Source organism: Choloepus didactylus, chromosome 4, assembly GCF_015220235.1.
Source record: "Choloepus didactylus isolate mChoDid1 chromosome 4, mChoDid1.pri, whole genome shotgun sequence".
NCBI classification, from domain to species: Eukaryota; Metazoa; Chordata; class Mammalia; order Pilosa; family Megalonychidae; genus Choloepus; species Choloepus didactylus.
This window is the reverse complement of record NC_051310.1, coordinates 181,747,550-181,770,040: the sequence shown is the minus strand read 5'-3', so window position 1 is coordinate 181,770,040 and position 22,491 is coordinate 181,747,550. Positions and strand designations below refer to the sequence as shown.

Here is a 22,491-nt window from a genome sequence, read left to right as displayed (position 1 = left end):
GCAAATCTGTAGAGACAAAAGCAGATTTTTGCTTGCTAGGGGCTGGGGGGAGGAGAGTGGAATGTGAAATGACCGCTTAATGTGTATGGAATTTCCATTTGTGCTGAAAAAATTTTGGAATAAACAAATTACCAGGTGATGGAAAAGTTTTGGTATTGGATGGTGCTGATGGTAGCAGAACACTATGAATGTAATTAACACCACTGAATTGTTCACTTGAAAGTGGTTAAAATGGTAAATTTTAGGTTTTATATATATTACCAGAACAAAAATTTTGAAGACCCGTAGAACTGAACAACACAAAGAGTGAATGCTAATGTAAACTGTGGACTACAATTAATAATATAATAATATTGCTTCATTAATTGTAACAAAGTTACTGCATTAATGCAAAATATTAATAGGGAAAACTGTGTGTGTATAGAGGGTATATGGGAATTCTGTACCTTTGCATAGTTTTCTGTAAACCTAAAACTGCTCTAATTAAAAAAAAAAGTTCCAGAACTATGTAGCAGTGACGATTATACACATCACAAATGTACTTAATGCTACCGAATTGTATACGTTAAATGGTTACATGGAAAATATATGTTATGTGTATTTTACCACAATACTAAAAATTTGTTTTTTAAATAGAGGGAGAAAACTAACTACCTTGTTGCCTTACTGGTAAGTATATAAATGTCAAAGACCAGAAAACCACCATTAGATGTTTTTGAAACTTGTATTTCTTTTTCATTATTTGACCCAAGGATCCTAATGAATGGTAACTGGATACTAATAACAAGAGTATAGTTCAGGAGGGATTTAGATACATTTCAAGTTTGACGGCTTTCATCTTGGGGGTTTGAATAATGTGAACTAAGAAGAGCTTCCTTAGTTGGTAATGTTGATAGTCATTTTTTAAGCCTTTATAATCCCTAAACAAATTATGGAAAATGAAAGAAGGGACCTAAGACTCCAAGGTGGCAAGAGGAAACCTATTTACATTAATAACTGTAATGTACAAAATTTTTATTTTGGGGAGATGCATAAAACTGTTACAATTTACAGCCTAGATGCAGAAGCAGCTCAATTCTATACAGATAATCAGAAAATAATAGAAGGTGGTGTTTGAAATCATTCAATCTTTAGGGTTGTGGGGCTTCTGGAACAGAAGTAGATTAGCGAAGGATTAAGTAGTCAGGAAAATCTTTATGGAAGGGAAGAGACTTCAATGAGACACTGAAGAGAAAGAATCTGGGAAAGAGAAGAACTTCCCAAATGAGAAAAAAGTATTGAGGTGGGAGAGCATGATATAAAAAACAATGTTCGACAAAAATATTATCTACATATTGGGAACAATAAGGTTACAAAATTAATTTGGGACCAGAATATGAACTTGAAAGCTAAGCCAGAATTTATACATAAAGCATTCCACATCTTACTCGACCCTCAGTAGCAGTAAACAGTTGAACAAAAACTCCTCTGGATATATACTGTTCTTTGGTTTCTGTGGTACCATGCTGTCCCAGTTTTTCTATCTCTTTAGATAGCTTCACCTTCATTCGAAGCATCCTCCTCTACCTCCACGTCCTGCTTTATACGTCTTTCTATATTCTCTCCCTAGGTAATCACAGGCATTTCCATTGTCATAACGTGTGGTAGAATTCTTTGTGAAAGAGTACAGGTTGATACTTTTTTTTGGGGGGGTAGATGGCATGTTTTCAACTTTTAAAAATTTCTTCTGTGGAGATCTGCCTGCTTAGATTTTTCTCTCTCTTCTGGTAAACATTTTATCAGGCAATTATCCATTTCATCCAGGTATTTCAAGTGTGTTTGAAATGAGTGGGCAAAGTAGTCTCTCAGGGTTCTTTTAATTTCCTTGGTTTTTGTAGACATTTTCCCCTTATTTCTGATTTTGCATATGTGTACTTTGTCCTTCATTACCTCGTTCCAGTAGTTTCTTTTTCTTTTTAAGAATCAGCTCTGGCCCCTACCTCACACCATATACAAAAATTAACTCAAAATGGACCAACAGCCTAAATATAAGAGTGAAGACCATGAAATTCTTAGAAGAAAACACAGAAGTATTTGGGACCTTACTTAAAGCAATGGGAGATGACACCAAGAGCAGAAACAACGAAAGAAAAAAAAGATAAACTGAACCTCATCAAAATTAAAAACTTTTGTGCATTAAAGGACATTATCACAAAAGTGAAAAGATGACATATAGAATGGGAGAAAATAGTTGCAAGTCATATATATGATAAGTCTTTAATAACCAGAATATATGAAGAACTCCTGCAACTCAGCAACAAAAAAACTCAACTAAAAATGGGCAAAGGACTTGAATAGACATTTCTCCAAAGAAGGCATTCAAATGGCTAATAAGCATATGAAAAGATGCTCAATATCAACAGCCATCAGGGAAATGCAAACCAAAACCACAATGAGATACCACTTCATACTCACTAAGATGGCTATTATTAAAAAAAAATTTAAAAAATGAAAATAGTTTACGTGTCATAAAGGATGTGGAGAAATAGGAACACTTGTGCCTTGCTGGTGGGAATGTAAAATGGTGCAGCCACTGTGGAAAACAGTCTGGTAGTTCCTCAAAAAGTTAAACATAGAATTATTATAGAACTTGGCAAATCCACTCTTACGGATACAGCCAAAAGAACTGAAAGCAAGGACTCAGACAGATACTGGTACACCAATGTTCATGGCAGCATTACTCAAAATATCCTAAGGTGGAAACAACCCAAGCATTCATCCAACACTTGAATGGATAAAGAAAATATGGTACAGACATACAATGGAATATTTTGCCGTTAAAAAGTAATGAAATTCTGATACTTTACAACAATGAAAACATTTTGCTGTGTGAAATGAGCCAGACATAAAAAGACAAATATTTTATGATTTCACTTATATGAAACCTCAAGTATAAATGATTATTCATACAGACAGAAAGTAGATTAGAAGTTACCAGGCACTGAAAGGAGGGCGAACGGGGAGTTACTGCTTAATGGGCACAGAGTTTGAGTTTCTATTTGGGATGATGAAAACGTTTCGGTGATGGATGGAGGTGATGGTAGTACAACACTGTAAATATAATTAATGCCAATGAACTGTACATTTAAACATGGTTAAAATGGGAAATTTGATGTTAAAACACACACACACACACACACACAAAATGAAAAAGAGAAGTACTCTCTTCTTTCAAAGAATGTCGATTTCACCTAAGTTGCTGGATTTATGAGCATAAAGTGTGAATCAATTCCTTTCTTATCCATTTAAGAGCTCTATGATCAATTGGTAGTGGTGGTCTAAACACCATTTTCTTTCATTCCTGATGTTAGCAATTTGAATTTGCTCCTTCTTTAATTTATCTGACTAGGGTTTAGCAATCTTATGGATCTTTCAAAGAATCAGCTTTTGCATTCAAGGATTTCCTGTATTGTTTGTCTATTTTCTGTTTCATTGATTTCTGCTCTAATCTTTATTATTTCTTTTCTTATGCATACTTTGCCTTTCAGATGCTCTTCTTATTCTAATTTCTTAAGGGGGAAGCTGAGGTCATTGATATACATCTTCTCTTTTTTCTAATCTAGGTGTTATAGTGCTATAAATTAAATTTCCCTCTAATTACTGCTTTAGCTGCGTCCTATTCATTCTGATATGTTTCATTCTTAATTTCATTAAATTAAAAATACTTTTGATTCTTCCTAGATCCAATGTTACTTAGTTTCCAAATATATGATTTTCCCATTATCTCTGTTACCAATTACTAATTTAATTCCAACGTGATCAGAGAACATCCTTTTATAATCTGAATCTTTTGAAATTACTTGTTTTATGGCCCAGAATATGGTCTCTTTTGGTAAATGTTTCATATGGACTTGAAAATAATGTGAATTCTGTTATTTGAGGTGGAGTGTCCTATAAATGTCAATTAGGCTGATAGTATATTGCTTAAGTCTTCTATACATTCCCTGATTTTCTGTCTACTTTTTCTATCAATTACTGAGAGGGTTGTGGAAGTTTTGACAATTGTGGATTTATTTCTCCTTGAGTTCTATCAATTTTTGCTTTATGTATTTTGAAGCACTTACATAAGGTGAATAGATGTTTAGGATGGTTATACCTAAGATGGCCTCCAAAATTCCCACCCCTTAGCATCTGCATCTTGTGTAATATCCCCTGCCCTTGAGTGTGGCAAAACCTATGATTATGATGGGATATTATTCCAGTGATTATATAATGTTACATGGAAAAAGGAATTTTTCAGGACCTGTAACTAAGGTCCCCAGTCAGGTGACTTTGAGTTAATCAAAAGGGAGAGCATTCTGGGTAGCCCTGGCCTCTTCAGGATCCCTTAAAAGAGATGAGAAGCAGCAGCAGAAATTCTCCTTCTGGCTTTGAAGAAATAAGCTGATGTTGTGAGAAAGCCCACAGAAGACAGAGGCACATGACAAGGACCTGAAGACAGCCTGTAGAAGCTAAGACTGGTCCCTGGTTGACAGCCAGCAAGAAACTGGGGACTTAGTCTCATAGCTACAAGGAACTGAATTCTTCTAACCAGTGAACTGGGAAAAGGAGCATGAGCCCCAGATGAGAGTGCAGCCCTAGCTGATACTCTGATTTGATTTCAGCCTTACAAAAAACCCTGAGCTGAGGATCCAGTTAACCTGTACCTGGACTTGTGACTCATGGAAACTGTGAGATAATAAATTTGTATTGCTTGAGGCCTCTAAGTTTGCGGTAATTTGTTGTACAACAATATATAATGAATCCACCTGTTAATATTCTTTGCTTTGAAATCTACTTTGATATTAATATGGTCATGCCTACTATCTTCTGATTAATGCTAGCACTGTATATATCTTTTTGCGTCCCTTTACCCTTAAACTGCTGATGCCTATATATTTAAATTGAATTTCTTATAGGTGGCATATAAGGTATTGCTTTTTTTATCTTATCTATCTGTGCCTTTTAATTGGGGTGTTTAGACCATTTTCATTTAATGTGATTACAAACATGGTTGGCTTTAAGTGTACTATCATAATTTTTGTTTTCTTATCTATAGGTTCCATCTTTTCTTTGTTACTTTTCCCCTTTTGTCTGACATTTTTTGCATTATTTTTATAATTATGTTTTATCCTCTTTGTTGTCTTATCAACTATAACTGTTGTGTTATTTTAGTGGTTGCTTATGGGTTTATAGTATATACCTCTAACTGATCAGAGTCTACCTTCAAGTGACGTATCACTTTATGTGGGTTTTTAAATGTTTATCAAACATTTTATTTTTATATATGTTATAAATCTCACAATATATTGTCACTCTTTTTCTTTTAACAGTCAATTGTCTTTTAAAGAAATTTAAATAGAAAGAAAATGTTACTTCATATTTACCCATGTAGTTACCATTTCTGATGCTCTTAAATCCTTAAGATTTTGTGTGTCTGAAACAAAGTCTTTATTTCACTTACATGTGTCTTTTATCTCTGGTTGCTTTTAAGATTTTCTCCATCACTAATTTCAGGCAATTTCACTATGATGTATATTCTTTAGTGCAATTTTAAAAATATTTCCTGTGTAGTGTTTACCAATCTTCCTGAATCTGTTGGTTAACAGTTTTCATCAAATTTGGATAAATTTAGGACATAGTTCCTTAAACATTTTTTTCTGTTCCCTTCCCCTCTAGTGACTCCAATTACAAGTACACTAGGCTGCTTGCAGTTATCCCACAGCTCACTGATGCTCATTTTTTTCTTTCTTTTTTCTGTTTAACTTATGATCGTTTTCATGCCTTTGTCTTCAAGTTCACTAATATTGTCTTCTATAGTTTTTAATCTGCTGTGAATCCCATCCAGCTCAGGCATTGCAGTTTTTATCTGTAGAAATTAGATTTTGGGTTTTATCTGTTTTGCATGTTCCTACTTGATCAATCTTTTCTTTAGCTTTTTTTTTTTTTTTTTAAACATATAGAAAAGAGTTATAATGTTCTTCTTAACTAATCCGATCATCTGTGTCATTTCTGGGTTGGTTTCAATTGATTGATTTTTTTCCTCCTCATTGTATGTTGTATTTTTTGCTTATTTGCATGCCTGTTAAGTTTTAACTGGGTGCCATACATTGTGAATTTTACCTTGGATACATCTGTATTCCTTTAAATATTCTTGAGTTTTGTTCTGAAATGCAGTTAAATTATTTAGAAACAGTTTGATCCTCTCAAGTCTTGTTTTTAAGCTTTGTTAGATGGATCCAAAGCAGCTTTTAGTCTACGGGTCACTTTACCACAACATGAAGCAAAATCCTTCTGAGTCTTCTACACAATTCTCCGTGAATTAAGAGGTTTTCTACTCTGCTATTGGGAACAGAAAGCATTCTCGGTCCTGTTTGTGCTCCAAGGATTGTTCCCCCTAACTTTTCGAGTGGCCTTCTTTTCTGGCATCAGACAGTTTACTTACATGCACATCCCGACCAGTACTCAAATACTTAAATGGCATCTTCTGCAGATCACTGGAGTTCTCTGTACAGCTTTATCCCCTCTGGCATTTGGCCCTGTAACTCTAGCCACCTTGACTTCCCCAGAGCTGATCTCTACTGGTATATGCCTGCATTTCCCCCTTGAGCTGTAACCTGGAAATTCTCTCCTGGGGAAGTAAGGTGGGGCAATTGTAGGGTACCCCTCACTTGTTTTCCCTCTCTCAGGAATCACTGTATTTCATTGCCCTGTGAACAACACCTCGAAACCATTGTTTCATATACTTTGTATGATTTTTTTAGCAAGTGGGAACTCCAGTCCCTGTTAATCCAACTTGGTAGGAAGTTTTGAACATGTTAAACTTAAAATGTCTACTGGTATTGAAGTGGAGGTGTCCAATATGCAGCTAGATTACAAGTCTAGAGCTTGAGGGAGATTCTGAGATGCAGACACACATTTAACAGAAATCGGTGCATGGGTAGAATTTAAAGCTATGGGACCGGATGAGATCATTAGGAAGGAGTTAGCAAACTGGATCATGGGTCAAATTCAGTCCTGTGGAAGGGGACAGTCCAGGGCAGCCTGCTGCCTTTCCCTGTGACGCACAAATGAAACCTGTGCTAGGGATCAGATATGTTGGCCCGGTGCCTAGGATAGATGATGAATATGGGCTGACTCCCTCCTTGGGGTGCCCGGACATAAAATACATCCCTTAGCAGATAGTGGTCTATTCGCACATTCCTTCCCCTTTTGCCATGAGCATATGTAAACATTCATGGAGACTACATGGCTAAGAGTATGCTTTTTATGGCACCCCGGCCAATCCTGCTGCTGTATCTTTTCCATGCATACCATGTCCTTGTGTCAGCTGTGGATCAAGACCCACTGCCTATGGGGGACTGACACCCACTCTTTTTTTTAAAAAAAAGTTGGAATAATTTTAATTAATTTAGATCTGTATATAACAATTTTTGTAAACAGAGTGAAACTGTAAACATGCCTGTGGATATTTACATAGGATTTTGGTGCTCATAAAATTTGAATGTTCAGTGAAGTTACATTTACAAATGCATAAAATTTTAACAGTTTAAAAAATGAAACTTCAGACATTTAAAAATTTCAGTTTAGTGATTTTCAATCTACCAACAATTCTATTATGTTCTTTTTTTAAACAACTATCTAAAATACATTTCCAGTGGTGACAGCTTTTTTTTAAAATTTTTATTAGAGAAGTTGTAGATTTACAAAATGATCATGCATAAAATATAGGGTTCACATACACCTCTCCACCACCACCATTTGCATTAGTGAGGAAAATTTGTTACAACTGATGATAGCACTTTTTTTTTGTAATTCTATTTTTTTTTTGAATAGTAGTTACATTTGTTACAATTGATGAAAGATTATTAAAGTAGTACAGTTTATGTAGGGGTATTTTCCCCCCACATTCCAAACCTATTATTATTATTATTTTACATGCATATCTTTACTACTCATCTACCTATACACTGGATAAAGGGGGTTACACCCACTCTTGAAGCTAATCTTGCTCTCCTTTCTATGTGAATAAAGCACTGTTTCATATAGTGACAGTGAGAGCTGTGCTTTTGTTGGCAACCCTGACACCTGTAAACCCTGGAATGGGCTCAGATCCTAGGGCTGCTTCCTGTTGAACAGCATTATTATGCTTTTTTGCTATCCTCCATGTGGTGGGACTCTTCCCCGAGAGGTAGTAACAGGGATCTCTTCTTCAACAGGCCCAGACTCCATAATTTGGTTTTATCTTTTTTTAATGTGGTAACATATGTAACATAAAAATTGTCATTTTAACCATTTTTAAGTTAACAATTTAGTGACACTATTACATTTACAATGTTGTATTGCCATCGCCACCACCTATTATCAAGGATTTATCATCACTGGAAACAGAAACTCTGTACCCATTAAGCAATAACTTCCCATTCTCCCTCCCCACCAGCCCCTGATAATTTCAAATCTACTCTCTCTATGAATTTATTTATTCTAGATATTTCATATAAGTGGCAACTTACAATATTTGTTCTTCTGTGTCTGGCTTGTTTGACTTACCATAATGTTTTCAAGGTTTATCCATGTTGTACCACACATCAGAACTTCATTCCTTTTTATGGCTGGCATCACCTATTTTTACAAGTAAAGTTTTACTGGAAGACAGCCATGCCCATCTGTTTTAATACTAAGGCTGCTTTTGTACTACAATAGCAAAGTTGAATAGCTGTGACAGAGACCAAATGCTTCACAAAGCTGAAATATTTACTATCTGGCTCTTTGCAGAAAAGACCGCCAACCCCTGATCTATAGAATGAATGCAGATAGAGAAGAATGCCAGAAGATTGAATCCCGGAGCACTTTAACAGTTTGAGGTCAAACAGAAAAGAAGGAATCAGAAAGTAGTGAAGCAGAAAGAGAACTGGAGAGTCTGATAATCCCAAAGTGAAATGAAAAAAGGTATATAAAGAAATCAGGAGTGCCAAATGTTGCTGACAGGTAAATAAGATGACCTTTCTAATAAATGACCAGGGTAGATTTAACAAAATGGTGACTTTTGCAGTTTTAGTGAAGTGGTAGTTGAGGTAGATCATGTTCATCATATGTTGATGAATATGATCTAGTAGGGAAAGCAAAAAATGATGATGATGGGTAGGGTGAGGATGGAGAAAGAGATTAAGAAATAAGGGAGGAAGTGGGAAACACATTGCCACTATTACTTGTTTCTATTGAGTTACTGACTGAGTGGCTGCTGCAGCTGTGGGAAGAGCAGATAAGCAATTTCAGGACTGCTACAGGATATACTTCACAGAGAAACACTTTGAGAAATGGTCAGATTTATACTCCAAAATACCAAAAGTTAGCTTAATCATAAAGCTAAACTATGTCCTTATGGTATATAATAAAAATATAACTGGTAAACTTAGTACTATTAGAACCAGAGTTCAGCTACATTAATAAGTTGAAAAGACCCCTTTAGATTGCCTAAGAACTAAAGCAATCATCTGTAAGACTACTTTGACGGGAAATACATTTCAAGGTTTTTAATAGATTTATAATAAGCTTTAGGAACTCAACTTAGTTTTAAATTAGAAATGGTGAACTTACCAATCCTCATCAGCTAAAAGCCTCAGTGCTTCTGTCAGTGATATTTCTGGTTTGGAAAATGGCCGCAACTCTGATGAATCCATTATTTCTGGACTATGAGTGACAGATGGTATCCTTTCTTTATAATGTGGAATGGCTCCAGGAGTTACTTCACCTAAAACAAAACATTAAATAAACCATAACTTGATACAAAGGGATACAAATGGTATTCTGACTACAGATGTTACGAATATTTTTTACAGAAACTAGTACTATTAGTTTAATCTACCAAAAAAATTTCATACCCAGAAACCAAAGCTATTGAAACTTTACTTTTTATATACCAAATTATTACTAACAAATTACATTTTAATAAAATATGAGGTTTTTCAGTTATGAGTCATAAATATAATCCTTATATTCAAATAGCACAGGAGTGACTGACATATTTCTTATAAACAAAATCTGTAAAGCCTAAATTATAGGTGAAAATCACAAAATTAGTTATGTCTCTAGGAAGAATGAATATCTCAAAATTTATGGTTTGTTACTATGCATACTATTTGCTTCTATTTGTACTTTTATTCCTACTGTCAATTACTGGCTTAGGGAAGAAGTTTTTTTTTAATTTTTAATTTTTTCCAATATTTTATGTCATTAATCAATAGAGAAATGATTTGAGGATGCTAACAAATAGGTCTAAATTTCACAAACAGATAAATTTAACCCTAGGGCTATCTTCAGCCGGTGAATTTATAGGCTAACACCTCTGATCTGGCATACCACTTATATTTATTAGCTCTGGGAATACAGAATTTTTAAAAGTTTACTATACTTCTTGCATTATAAAACATTCATCTAGTTCAACCTCAGACATTCATCTAGTTCAAATCTTCTATATTTATCTCTGAGGGACATTAAGTATGCTGTTGAAGATCATATTTATGTTTATTTTTTCCATATTTTTGGCTATTTCATTGATATCTAGACTTCAGACCCAACATAAATTTAAGAATGTTTATTACAGGTCAAATAATTTATTTCCTTCTTAGTAATAGTAATAATAAAGCATCAACAATTAAACAATAAGCTTTAATATTTATTACAGTTCACACAATTTCCCATTTCAACCTTTAATTTTTCCTAGGTACTACTATTGTGAAGACCAATTTAATGTGTTTTAAAAACAGTACAGGAAACATGGAGTCTACTCTTGGCCAGGCACAGAATATAGTAGGTACTTACTGAATAGGCTGAATAAATGATCAATGCAAGGACTTTTTTGATCATGATCTAATACAAAACAGCATCACTATCTCAGTTACCTTAGTTATAAAATGAGGTATTATTCCTTAGCAAATCCAGAAAAATTTTCAGGAAGTATGGAAGGGATATTAGAGATATTCTGGACGTTTGAGATAATTTAGATACTGTGCCAGTTTGGATGTATTATGTCCCCCAAAATGTCATTATTTTTGATGCAATCTTGTGGAGGCAGATGTATTAGTGTTGATTAGTTGGAATCTTTGATTATTTCCATGGAGATGTGACTCAATTAACCGTGGGCAAGACCTTTCATTGGATTATTTCTATGGAGTTGTTGCCCAACCTATTCAGTATGGGTCTTTATTGGATCACTGGAGTCCTTTAAAAAGAGACATACAGGCCCAGAGGCAGAGCAGCTGTGAGTGACATTTTGGAGAACTGAGAGAGACATTTTGAAGATAGCCATTGAAAACTGACACAGACATTGTGGAGAATGACATTTTGAATGCAACCTGGGAGCAAGCAGATGCCAGCCACGTGCCTTCCGAGCTAACAGATGTTTTTCGGATGCCAATGGCCTTTCTCCAGTGAAGGTACCCTATTGCTGAGGCCTTACCTTGGACACTTTATGGCCTTAAGACTGTATCTCTGTAACCAAATAAGTCTCCTTTATAAAAGCCAATTCATTTCTGGTATTTTGCATAATGGCCATGTTAGCTAACTGGAACAGATACTTACAGGGGGAAAAAGTTGAGGCCAGAGTTGTTAAATGAAATTTTCCAGGTCACAAAGCTATTTAAAGGCAGGACTGATTAAGAAGCCAGGTCTCCTGACTCCTAGTTTAGAGCTCACTACACCACAAACATACTGGACCACATGTGGTCTCTTCAGCTTAATGAGCATTTGTGACATTACTCTTTGTATTTAAATGAGCAACTTACTTGAATCGGAAAACACTAAAGATGGTGACCTTTTTAAAGTGGCCCCTCCTTTCAGTGGAGGACTGAAGGCAATGTTCTCGAAAGAGGAACTTTCATTTTTTGAGATTCCCACCTCATCTCCAAAAATATTTAAGTCTAGAAGGGAGAAAAACAATCAATCAACTTCTTTTTCATGAGAAAGAATTAGTTTATTACAATAATTAGAAGCTCCTGGATATTGCAAATTTCAGTGTCATAGGCCAACGTATTCTAATCTTAGCCAAACTTTATCATCAGTTAAAACATATTATACTACATTTACATCTTCAGTCAAAAAACATTACTGAAAGTTAAATTCCACTTACTTTCAGCTACCATTTTTTCAGTTCCTGTAGGTTTCACTCGTTCCCAGGGATTCTGTTCCTTCTTTTCACAGTTTTTAATCTCAAAAAGTTCTTTTTCCTCTTTTCTTTTTTGTCTCATCTTGTCATAAGTAGATTTTGAAATAGAAGCTTTAGTCTGCATGATAAATTGAAACACATGAGAGTACTTAGGAGTTCGACATTTAAAATAACTATGTTGATTTCAGACATCAGTATATATACTTTAAATATCTATACAAAATAAACTATATATATCTTAGTAATTATTCCAAGAATCCTAAAATTTATAGAATTAAATTTGTGCCTGGAAATATTCATTCGTCATCTCTTGAGTGTATCCTAGAAAACTACTCAATATATGCAGATAATTCTTGTTATTCATGGAAGGAATGGTTTAAAGGAAAGTCACCATTAATACTCAATCAGTAAATACTGAACCATTCCTTCTGGGGGAAATAAACAGGGTTAGGTTCCAGCAAGCCTCTGATCACAAAATTTTCATCAACCTATCAGTACATAACCTTGTTGTATATTTGTTTCTCTTTAAAGGCACCTTATTAATATACGTCACTTACTCATAAATTTTGAACTCACAACCAGCAACACTATAATGCATACTTGGAGGAAACTTACCTAAGACATTTTTTTCCCTAAGGAACATCACAGCCTTCCTGCACTTAGAAACACTAGACAGCACTTCAGAACTATACTTCGGGACCGTTTTAAATAATGAAATAAACAAAAAAAAGCACAAAAATGCAAAAAAAACTTGCACTAAATATACTGCAAAAAGTAGGCTTGTTTACAGTATGAGAACTGAAACAAGAAGGCAAAGCATCAGCTTGTTTGACCTCAGCTGGGAATGTGTACACTGGGAGACTCAAATATTTTGCCAATGTGCACATGCCTGCAAACGACTGCAAAAGTGTTGTATTAATTTTAGACTTATAAATTTTAGTGAGTAGTCAAATTCACAATTATGAAACCCAAGAATAAAGAGAACTGACTGTACATATACATATATGAATATAAAATGCATATATACCTTACATTATAGTTTATAACCTATCATTTAAATGACTAAGGATCAGAAAGTTCAATGATTCCAACAACATTTTAAAAAATCTTAATCAAAACACAAGCTCCATTTCAAATCTGATATACACAAAACGACATCTTGTAGGCTTAAATTTATCCTAATGATTAGTAAACAAACTTACTTCTTTTTCATTCTCAACATCAAGATATGATGGAATACTTTGTTGGACCGCTCTTCCATAAATCCCTGATGGTGGCTCAATACTTTGTTTAATAGAAAACATATCCCCATTTTCCACAGAAGACAGCACTGACTGGCTACAAGTTGTTGGTGCTGAATTTGGACTTCCAAATACACCTGAAATCAACCAACCATTGAACAGTCATTAGGTATTTATGTGATAGCTCTCTGCATGACAAAGTTTAAGACAGGGTTGTTGCCTCCAAGAAGCAAACACTAGTTATTAAGAAAGACAAGTTAAATAATCATAAAAAATAAAAACAAATAAGAGGACAATAATATAAGAGGTGTCACAGAGAATTCATGATTACTATCAAATGAGAACTGCAAACTTTAAGTGCTGAGTTCACAGAAAAGAGAGGTTGGTGTTGGCTGGGTTTTTAAGATGGCTTTAAGGAGTAAAGACTTGAGTCAGGATTGGAAGACAGGCCAGATAGAGACAGGCAGTGAGGAAGGATGGGGATGCTTATAAGCAGAGCTGAACAAGTATGAAGCCTGTATGTAGAGTGAATAAATTAATTTGGTTGAGAGACAGCAAAAAGAGGAATAACAGAAAATAAGCCTGTGAAAGTAGGCTGGAGAAAACCTGAGGAAGGCAATAAATTAACCTAATTAGAGTCTATAAACAAAGTTGTTTAGGAAATATTTTCAAGTATTTCATTATACTGAACAAAAATAAAGATGTACACTCTCAATGTGTATCACCACACTCTAATTTTACAAGTGAAAAAAAGAAAAAGAAATTATTACTAGAAACCCAAGGCAAGTTCTAAAGGATATCTGCAAATAGAATTTTCAAAGGTCCACTAGTCCCCCTAAAATATATAACTTAGGAGTTAAATTGTGATTTGCCTAGACTTGTAATGGCATACCATAAATGATGTCAATTTATACTGATTAATAAGATGATAATTAAGGACTACCACTTGAATTTAAACTATCCTAAAACTGTATTAGCTATCCTAAAACTGTCTTAGAAGTACCTAAAGCTAAAGCTATTACACAGTATATCTCTGAAAATTATTACATTAATTGGCCTTAGTTTCTTTAGAAGACAAAAATGTGAAGGTAAGTATTCATTTCTAATTCTTTCCATCTAATAATTTTTTAAAAAAGACATTCTATTCAACACCTGAATCACACTCTATTCTATAAAAATGCTTTCCTTATGTGTGAAGAACACATACAAGTAAAAAGCTAAATAATTTTGAAATACCTTTTCCAACAACTACTACTGAGTCTTCTGATAAAGTATGTGTAGATGTGAAGTCAAAACTGGAAATTTGCTGTAAATTTGATGATGGCCCTGTAAATCATAAAACAAACAAAAACAAAAACAAACAAAAATGCAAACCCCACATTTAAAATATTTATCTATTATATAGTATTTTTAGGATATTGCAATATGGCTTTTTAAGGTTGAAATTTTATTTCATCTAGTCAAAGAGTTTACAACTTATTAACACATGTCCATTAACTCAATAAGTACTTAAATACCTAATATAGATCAGGTACTAGAGAAAGAAGAAATCTTCCTTCCTTTAAGGAGTTTATACAGTTCAGGGTTAGCAGTGGGAGAGATATAAGAAAATAACCACAGAATGACAGTGTGGGAATAAAGGCATAATCATGAAGGAAAGCCTTCTCTAATTACCCAGAACAGATCAGGCCCATCTTACAGATCTCACAGCTTTTTAGGCTAACTTTTATGTCAGTTTGTGATTATTTAATTATACTGTAGGGTCCATGGGGACAGAACCTATATCCATTTTTGATTATCATTCTTTTCCAGAGCTTGGCAGATGGTTAGGTATTCAATAAATATGCTAGATGAATGTATCAATGCAGAAAAAATGAAGAGAAGTTTTATTTTATTTTTTTAAAATTCAGTTTTACTGAGATATATTCACATACCATACAATCATCCATGCTGTACAATCAACTATTCACAGTACCATCATATAGTTGTGTATTCATCACCCCAATCTATTTTTGAACATTTTCCTTATACCAGAAAGAATAAGAATAAAAAATAAAAATAAAAAAGAACATCCAAATCATCCCCCCCATCCCACCCTATTTTTCATTCAGTCTTTGTCCCCATTTTTCTACTCATCCATCCATACACTGGATAAAGGGAATGCGATCCACAAGGTTTTCACAATCACACAGTTACCCCTTGTAATCTACACTATTACACAATCGTCTTCAAGAGTCAAGGCTACTGGATTGGAGTTTGGTAGTTTCAGGTATTTACTTCTAGCTATTCCAATACATTAAAACCTAAAAAGTGTTATCTATATATGCATTAAGAATGTCCACCAGAGTGACCTTTCAACTCCATTTGAAATCTCTCAGTCACTGAAGCTTTATTTAGTTTCATTTTGCACCCCCCTTTTGGTCAAGAAGATTTTCTCAATCCCATGATGCCAGGTCCAGATTCACCCCTGGGAGTCATATCCTGAGTTGCCAGGGAGATTTACGACCCTGGGAGTCAGGTCCCACGTAGTGGGGAGGGCAGTGAGATCACCTGCCAAGGTGGCTTAGAGAGAAAGACGGCCACATCTGAGCAACAAAGAGGCACTTGGGGAGACTCGGGCACAATTTAATGTTATTTTGCTTTGTGGACTATATTTTCTTCTGAACAAGGAACTGTTGAAAGCAACACTGTTCATTATGTCTCAATTCTAAAATACAAAGAAAAACATGTTTAAAGAATTCTTCACATGTATACTATCCTTTTATAATCTCTCCTCCTTACTTCTGTCCAGTTCCATTCATTCAAATAGAGAGAGAAAATGTTAACATATGGGATCTACTTTACCAACACTCCAAGCATCCATGATTAATCACTTTCCAAAGTTATTAATTGGTGCTCCAGGTTATGATGCTAGCCAGCAGTGGAGAAGGATGGGAACAGTAAGGTATGGTTCTGAGAGCTAATCCTAAAAAAGCCTGAGGTTTTTCGTTAAACAAACTATTCACTCATATTTTTGGAAGTCTTATTATTCCTTTCAGCATTATACTCAATATTCATTTTAACCTGATTGAGAATGCAATTTTTGAGTGACTGGCTTGTTGCCACGCTACTCATTTAACCTGTTTCACTGAGTAACATTAGGTACAAAGCCTAATTTTTTTTTTTGCGGGGGGGGGGGGGTGGCACACATAGTGCTTATTTTAAATGTTTTTAAGGATAGGATAGAGTTATATCATAATTATAAAAAATTATTTACAGAGTTAACAAAGCATAATGGAGATAAAAAGATAACTAGGAAACTATCTTTACTCTCAAGTAGTTTATTCTTAAGAAATTTAATATGGAAGCTTTGAGACACGCATTTTTAATTAATTGTAAGGCAGGATGAGAGTACACAAAAAGAAAAGACTACTCCAGATCAGGAATGTGAAGAAAATATTTCTGAAGCTGTGGGTTTCATACCAGTATTTTAAAAGCCAATATGATCTCAGCACAGTAAGTTTGGGAAAGGGTATTCTAGGCAGACCGCACATATAAATTAAGAACATTTCTAGTATTAAGAATGCTGGAACATGGGACATGAAAAGAGTAACAGTAAGAGGCAATGAAAAAAGTTATGCTGGAGCAATATGATTAAAGGTCTTAAAAGTCAGGCTGAGAATTGTAGGAAGATGGCAGAGAAGGAAGCTCCAGGAAACAGTCCCTCCAACAAAACAACTATTGAACTGGCAGGAGCTTTTGAATCAATCATATTAGAACTCTGGACTCTAATGGAACAATGCAGCAGCCAGCGAAGAACTGGAGAAAGAGATTGGTAAATTGTGGTAAACAATGGTGAATTTCACTCTCTGTGCAGTGGCTAGCCTCCTCATCCCCCAGTGATGTGGCAGGCAGCAGCCTGGGCTCCTGGTGGAGCTTGCTGGTGCCACGGAAGGCTATAAGAACCTAGTCCTCCAAAATCATGGGGTGTGTGGGCAGATCACTAATCAATGCTTTCGTTCAGCTATTATGGCTGGGGGGCCAACTCTGAGGGGGATCAATGTTCCAACCACCCTAAGGCAAAAGTGGCAGACGAGTCTCAAAGAGGGAGTACTATTTTTTTCTTCTTCTTTTTGTTCTATTCCCCATTTGGGAGGAAAAATAGTTTGGAACAGTCATAAAATGATGGCTCCAGCTCTCAGCAACAAAAACCTAGAATTCCCACAAGAGTGGGAATTTTCAAGGGTATAACAACATAATACTCAAAATGCCCATTTCTCAATAAAAAATTACAAAATACACAAAGAAACAGAAACTTACAGCCTATTCACAGGAAAAACCAAATTTGCCAGAAACTATCCCTGAAGAACTATTAGTCAAAGACTTTAATTCAACTGTCTTACATACGTTCAATGAGCTAAAGAATCCATATACAAAGCACTAGAGGAAATGAGGAAAATCTTGTCTGAACAAAATAAAAGAGACAGAAATTATAAAAAGGAGCCAAACAGAAATTTTGGAGCTGGAAAGCACACTAATTAAAAGGAAGAACTCATTGCACAGATCCAGTAACAGATTTGACAAGAAGAAAGGAACAGTGAACCTGAAGACAAGACAACTGAAATTACCCAGGGTGAGGAGCAGAAAGAAAAATTAATGAAGAAAAGTGAACAGAGCCTGAGGGGCCTGTGGACACCATCAAGAGTACTAACATATGCATCACTGGAGTCCCAGAAGTACAAGAGAGAAAGAGGCAGAAAAAGTATTTGAAGAAATAATGGCATAAAGCTTCCCAAATCTTATGAAAGACATGAATATACACATTTAGAAAGCTCAACAAACTGCAGGTAGGATAGATTCTAAGAGCTACACCAAGACACAGTATAATAAAATTATCCAAATCCAAAGTCAAAGAGAGGATTTTGAAAGAAGTAAGAAAGAATAGACTTTCACATGCAAGGGATCCTCAATAAGATTAAAACTTCTCATCAGAAACCATGGAAGCCAGAAAACATGATATGACATACTTATTGTCTTTGAAGAAAATAGTTGTCAACCAAGAATTCTATATTGGCAAAATTATCTTTCAAAAATGGAGAAGAAATTAAGAGATTTACAGATAAGTGAAAGCTGCAAGAGCTCATTACCAGAGCATCTGTACTATAATAAATGCTAAATGGAGTCTTTCAGGCTGAAATAAAAGGACACTAAAAGCCACTCAAAGCTATAAGAAAGAAAGAACACTGGTAAAGGTAACTACATAGGTAAACATAAAATCCTGTATTATTGTACTTTTGGTTTGTAACAGCTTGGTGCCTCCCTCCCATATGACTTAACAGACAAATGTGTAAAATACACTTAAAATCCATGTTAATGGGCATACAATGTACAAAGATGTACTCGGAGACAATAACTATAAAGGGTGAGGGACAGAGGTATATAGGATAGAGAGTCTGAATTCCACTGAAACTAAGGTGGTACTAGTTGAAGTAAGTTTTTATTAGTTTCAGATGTTAATTGTAATTACAAAGGTAACCACAGAAAACAACTCAAACATAAAGAGAAAAGGAAAGAAGGAAATCAATGGTAAACTACAAAAAGCAACTAAAGAATAATAATAATAAAAAAGGCAGTAATGGAGTAATTTAGGAACAAAAACATACAAGACTTGAAACAGAAAACAACAGTTAAATGCCAGAAGTAAAATTCTTCTTTCTGAAGTGAAAAGACAACCTATAGAATAGGAGAAAATATGTGGAAATCATATATTTGATAGAGTTTAAGATCTAGACTATATAAAGAACACTTGCAACTCAACAACAAAAAGACAAACAACCTAATTAAGAAATGATCAAAGGACTTGAATAGATATTTCTCCAAAGGAAATATACAAATGGTCAATAAACACATGAAAAGATGCTCCAACATTAGCCATCAGGGAAATAAAAATCAAAACCACAATGAGCTGCCACCTCATACCCACCAGAATAGCTATTACTAAAAAACAGAAAATAACAAGTGCTGGTTGCACAACTATGTGACGATACTGGGAGCCACTGTATACTTCAGCTGGATTGTATGGTGTATGAATATATCTCAATAAAACTACATTAAAGATAATAAAAAATTAAAAAAAATAAGTGCTAATGAGTATGCAGAAAAATGGGAATCCTGGTACACTGTTGGTAGGAATGAAAAATGGTGCAGCCACTGTGAAAAATAGTCTGGTGGTTCCTCAGAAAGTTAAATATAGAATTACCATATGATCTAACAATTTCCTAGGTATATAACCGAAAGAACTGAAAACAGAGATGTGGACAGATGATTGTACACCAATGTTCATTGCAGCATGATTCACAACAGCCAGAAGGTAGAAGCAACTCAAATGTCCATGAACAGATGAAAGATTAAACAAAATGGGGTATATCCATATGTTTTAGTTTCCTAGGCTGCTTAAAGCAGATACCATGAAATACCTTGGCTTAAACAATAGCAATTTATTAGCTTACAGTTTCATGCCATGATAATTTCCAAATCAAGGCTTCTTCAAGGTAATGATTTCTTTCTGAAGATGGGCTGCTGGCGATCCTTGGTTACTCTGCTACATGGCAAGGCCCCTGGTGGTGTCCGCTAGTCTCTCCCTTTTCTTCCAGGTTTCTTTGATTTCCGCTTCTTGCTTCCATGGCTTTCTTTTCCCTCTCTATTCATTCTGTTTATAAAGGACTCCAGGTAAAAAGATTAAGTCTCATCCTGTATGAGGTGGGTCACACCTTAACTGAAGTAGCCTCATCAAAAGATTGTATTTACAATGGGTTTACACCCATAGGAATGGATTAACTTTAAGAATATGCCATTCTAGGGTACATACAGCTTCAAACCACCAAACCATACAATAGATTATTATTCAGCTATCAAAGAAATGAGTGCCGCTACATGCTACAACATTGATGAGTCTTGAAGACTTCAGTTGATTGAAAGGAGCCAGGCACAAAAAAGATAAATATTGAATGATTTATCTTATATTATATACTCAGAATAAGCAAATTCTTAGAGACAGAAAGTAGAATAATGGGGGGAAATGGGGATATTGCTGAATGAGTGTGAGTTTTGGTTTGGGATGATGCAAATAGTCTGGAAAAAGTGATGAAAGTTACACAGTATTGCCAATGTATGTAATGTCAAAGAAATGTCCACTTAAAATAGTTAAAACTGTTTTTATATTATGCATATTTCATCATGATTAAAAATAAGCAGGACTTCCAGGAAGATGGCAGAATAAGAGAGAAAGAGCAACCTTCTCCATGAAAGAGGACTAGAGAAGGGGCAGCGGATGCCCAGAACAGCGGATCCAGGGTGTGACTGGTTGGAGAGGGAACACTACAATGCATAGTGGGGACTTGGATAGAGAGGCGGAGAGACTGCACCTAAAATAATAGGGTGTGTTCAATTGGGACCACCACCAGGAACTGGCGGCTGGAGCCAGATGCCAGGCGAGGGAGGTAGCAGCTTTCCATGCCCTGTGCACCCATTTCAGCAGTTGGCTGGGGAAATAAACATGAGGGAACTTGGGACTCAGCAGACTTGCGGTGACCGCATATATTCTTCCTCCATGAAGTCCACAGTGTACATGGGCAAGAGGTGGGGAGAAGCAAGGGCAACACATGGAATCACCAGGAGCCCTCCTCCAACCCCAGAGATTCGCAGCAGACAGGTTCCAGGGCACATCTGAGCTAGGGGGTGAGATACGTGACCCTGAAGCTTTAGAGTGGTCCTCTCAGAGGCCCAGGAATTAACAGACTCACAGCGCCCTTAAATGGACTCACTGCTGACTTGCACAGGACCCACCCCTCACCCCCAAGGCTAGCAGTTCCCACTGAACACAGAGAATTGGTGCGCTAATTGGATTTCCACCTGGTATGGACCCTGAACAGCAAATAGGAGAAGGTGGGGAAAAGCTGGCTTGAGAGCAAGAGGTGGCACAAGAGAGCCATCTGCTGGGAGGTCAGGGACAGTGCAATCCAGGAAGCTGTAGCTCTGCCAAATTATAGATTAATGTTCAAATAAGTCTGCATATCTGAAAATAATCTTATCAAGATAAGCAAATACCCTGAGGCCAACAGAAAATCACAAAGCATATGAAGACCCAAGAAGATATGGAAAAGCCAAATGACTAAATTAAAAAGCTGGAGGAGACACAGAATCTGGAGTAATAAATCAAAGAAGTAGACACAAATCTCCAAAACTTCACTGCGATGGCTAAAGATGTAAAGGACATCTAGAAGAGCATAAAGAAGAATATGAAAGAGTAAATAAAAAAACTAGCAAATCTTATGGAAATAAAGGATAATGTGTCGATCAAATTAAAATATACTAGAGACACACAACAGCAGATTTGAAGAAGCATAAGAAAGAATAAGTGAAAAAGAAGATAGGGCAATTGAATGCAAATTCACAAAAGAACTAGTGATGAAAAAAATCGAAAAATAACATGACACACACAAACATAAGAATCACTGGTGTCTCAGAAGGAGAAAAGGGCTAGGAATTGTATTTGAAGACATAGTTGGGGAAAACATCCCAACCCTTCTAAATGACAAATATGCAAATCAAAGAAGTCCAATGAACTTCAAATAGAATAAATCCAAACAGACCCACTTCGCGACATATCCTAATCAGATTATCAAATACTGAAGAAAAGGAGAAGGTCCTGAAAGCAGCAAGAGAGACGTGATTCTTTACATACAAGGGAAACCACATAAGACTAAGTACTGACTACTCAGTGGGCAGCAAGGAGGTAAGGAGGCAGTGGTAGGACATATTTAAAATTCTAAAAGAGAAAAATTGTCAACCAAGATTTCTTTATTCAGCAAAGCTCTCCATCAAAATTGATGGGGAGGTTAACATTTTCACAGGCAAAAAAATGCTAAGACAATTTGTTAACAAGAGCCCTGCCCTGCAAGAAATACTAAAGGTAGCTTTACCAGCTGAGAAAAAGAGAAAGGAGAGAGAAGTGTGAAGAAGAGTACAGAACTGAAGGGTATCAGTAAGGGTAACTTAAAGGAAAAAAAAAGGGGAGGGGGGAATAGATCT

General features: G+C 35.5%; 1 protein-coding gene across 1 annotated transcript in view; it reads right to left on the bottom strand.

The window, feature by feature from the left end:
• The window catches only part of TOGARAM1 (TOG array regulator of axonemal microtubules 1), a 124,228-nt gene that overhangs the window by 21,570 nt on the left and 80,167 nt on the right, over nucleotides 1–22,491 (bottom strand). Inside the window, exons 9-13 of the mRNA XM_037834917.1 lie at nucleotides 14,659–14,748; nucleotides 13,384–13,559; nucleotides 12,146–12,299; nucleotides 11,802–11,936; nucleotides 9,616–9,769 (exon numbers count right to left, since the gene is read on the bottom strand). Of these exons, the coding sequence (XP_037690845.1) occupies nucleotides 9,616–9,769; nucleotides 11,802–11,936; nucleotides 12,146–12,299; nucleotides 13,384–13,559; nucleotides 14,659–14,748 (709 nt within the window). The remainder of the gene's footprint in view (nucleotides 1–9,615; nucleotides 9,770–11,801; nucleotides 11,937–12,145; nucleotides 12,300–13,383; nucleotides 13,560–14,658; nucleotides 14,749–22,491) is intronic.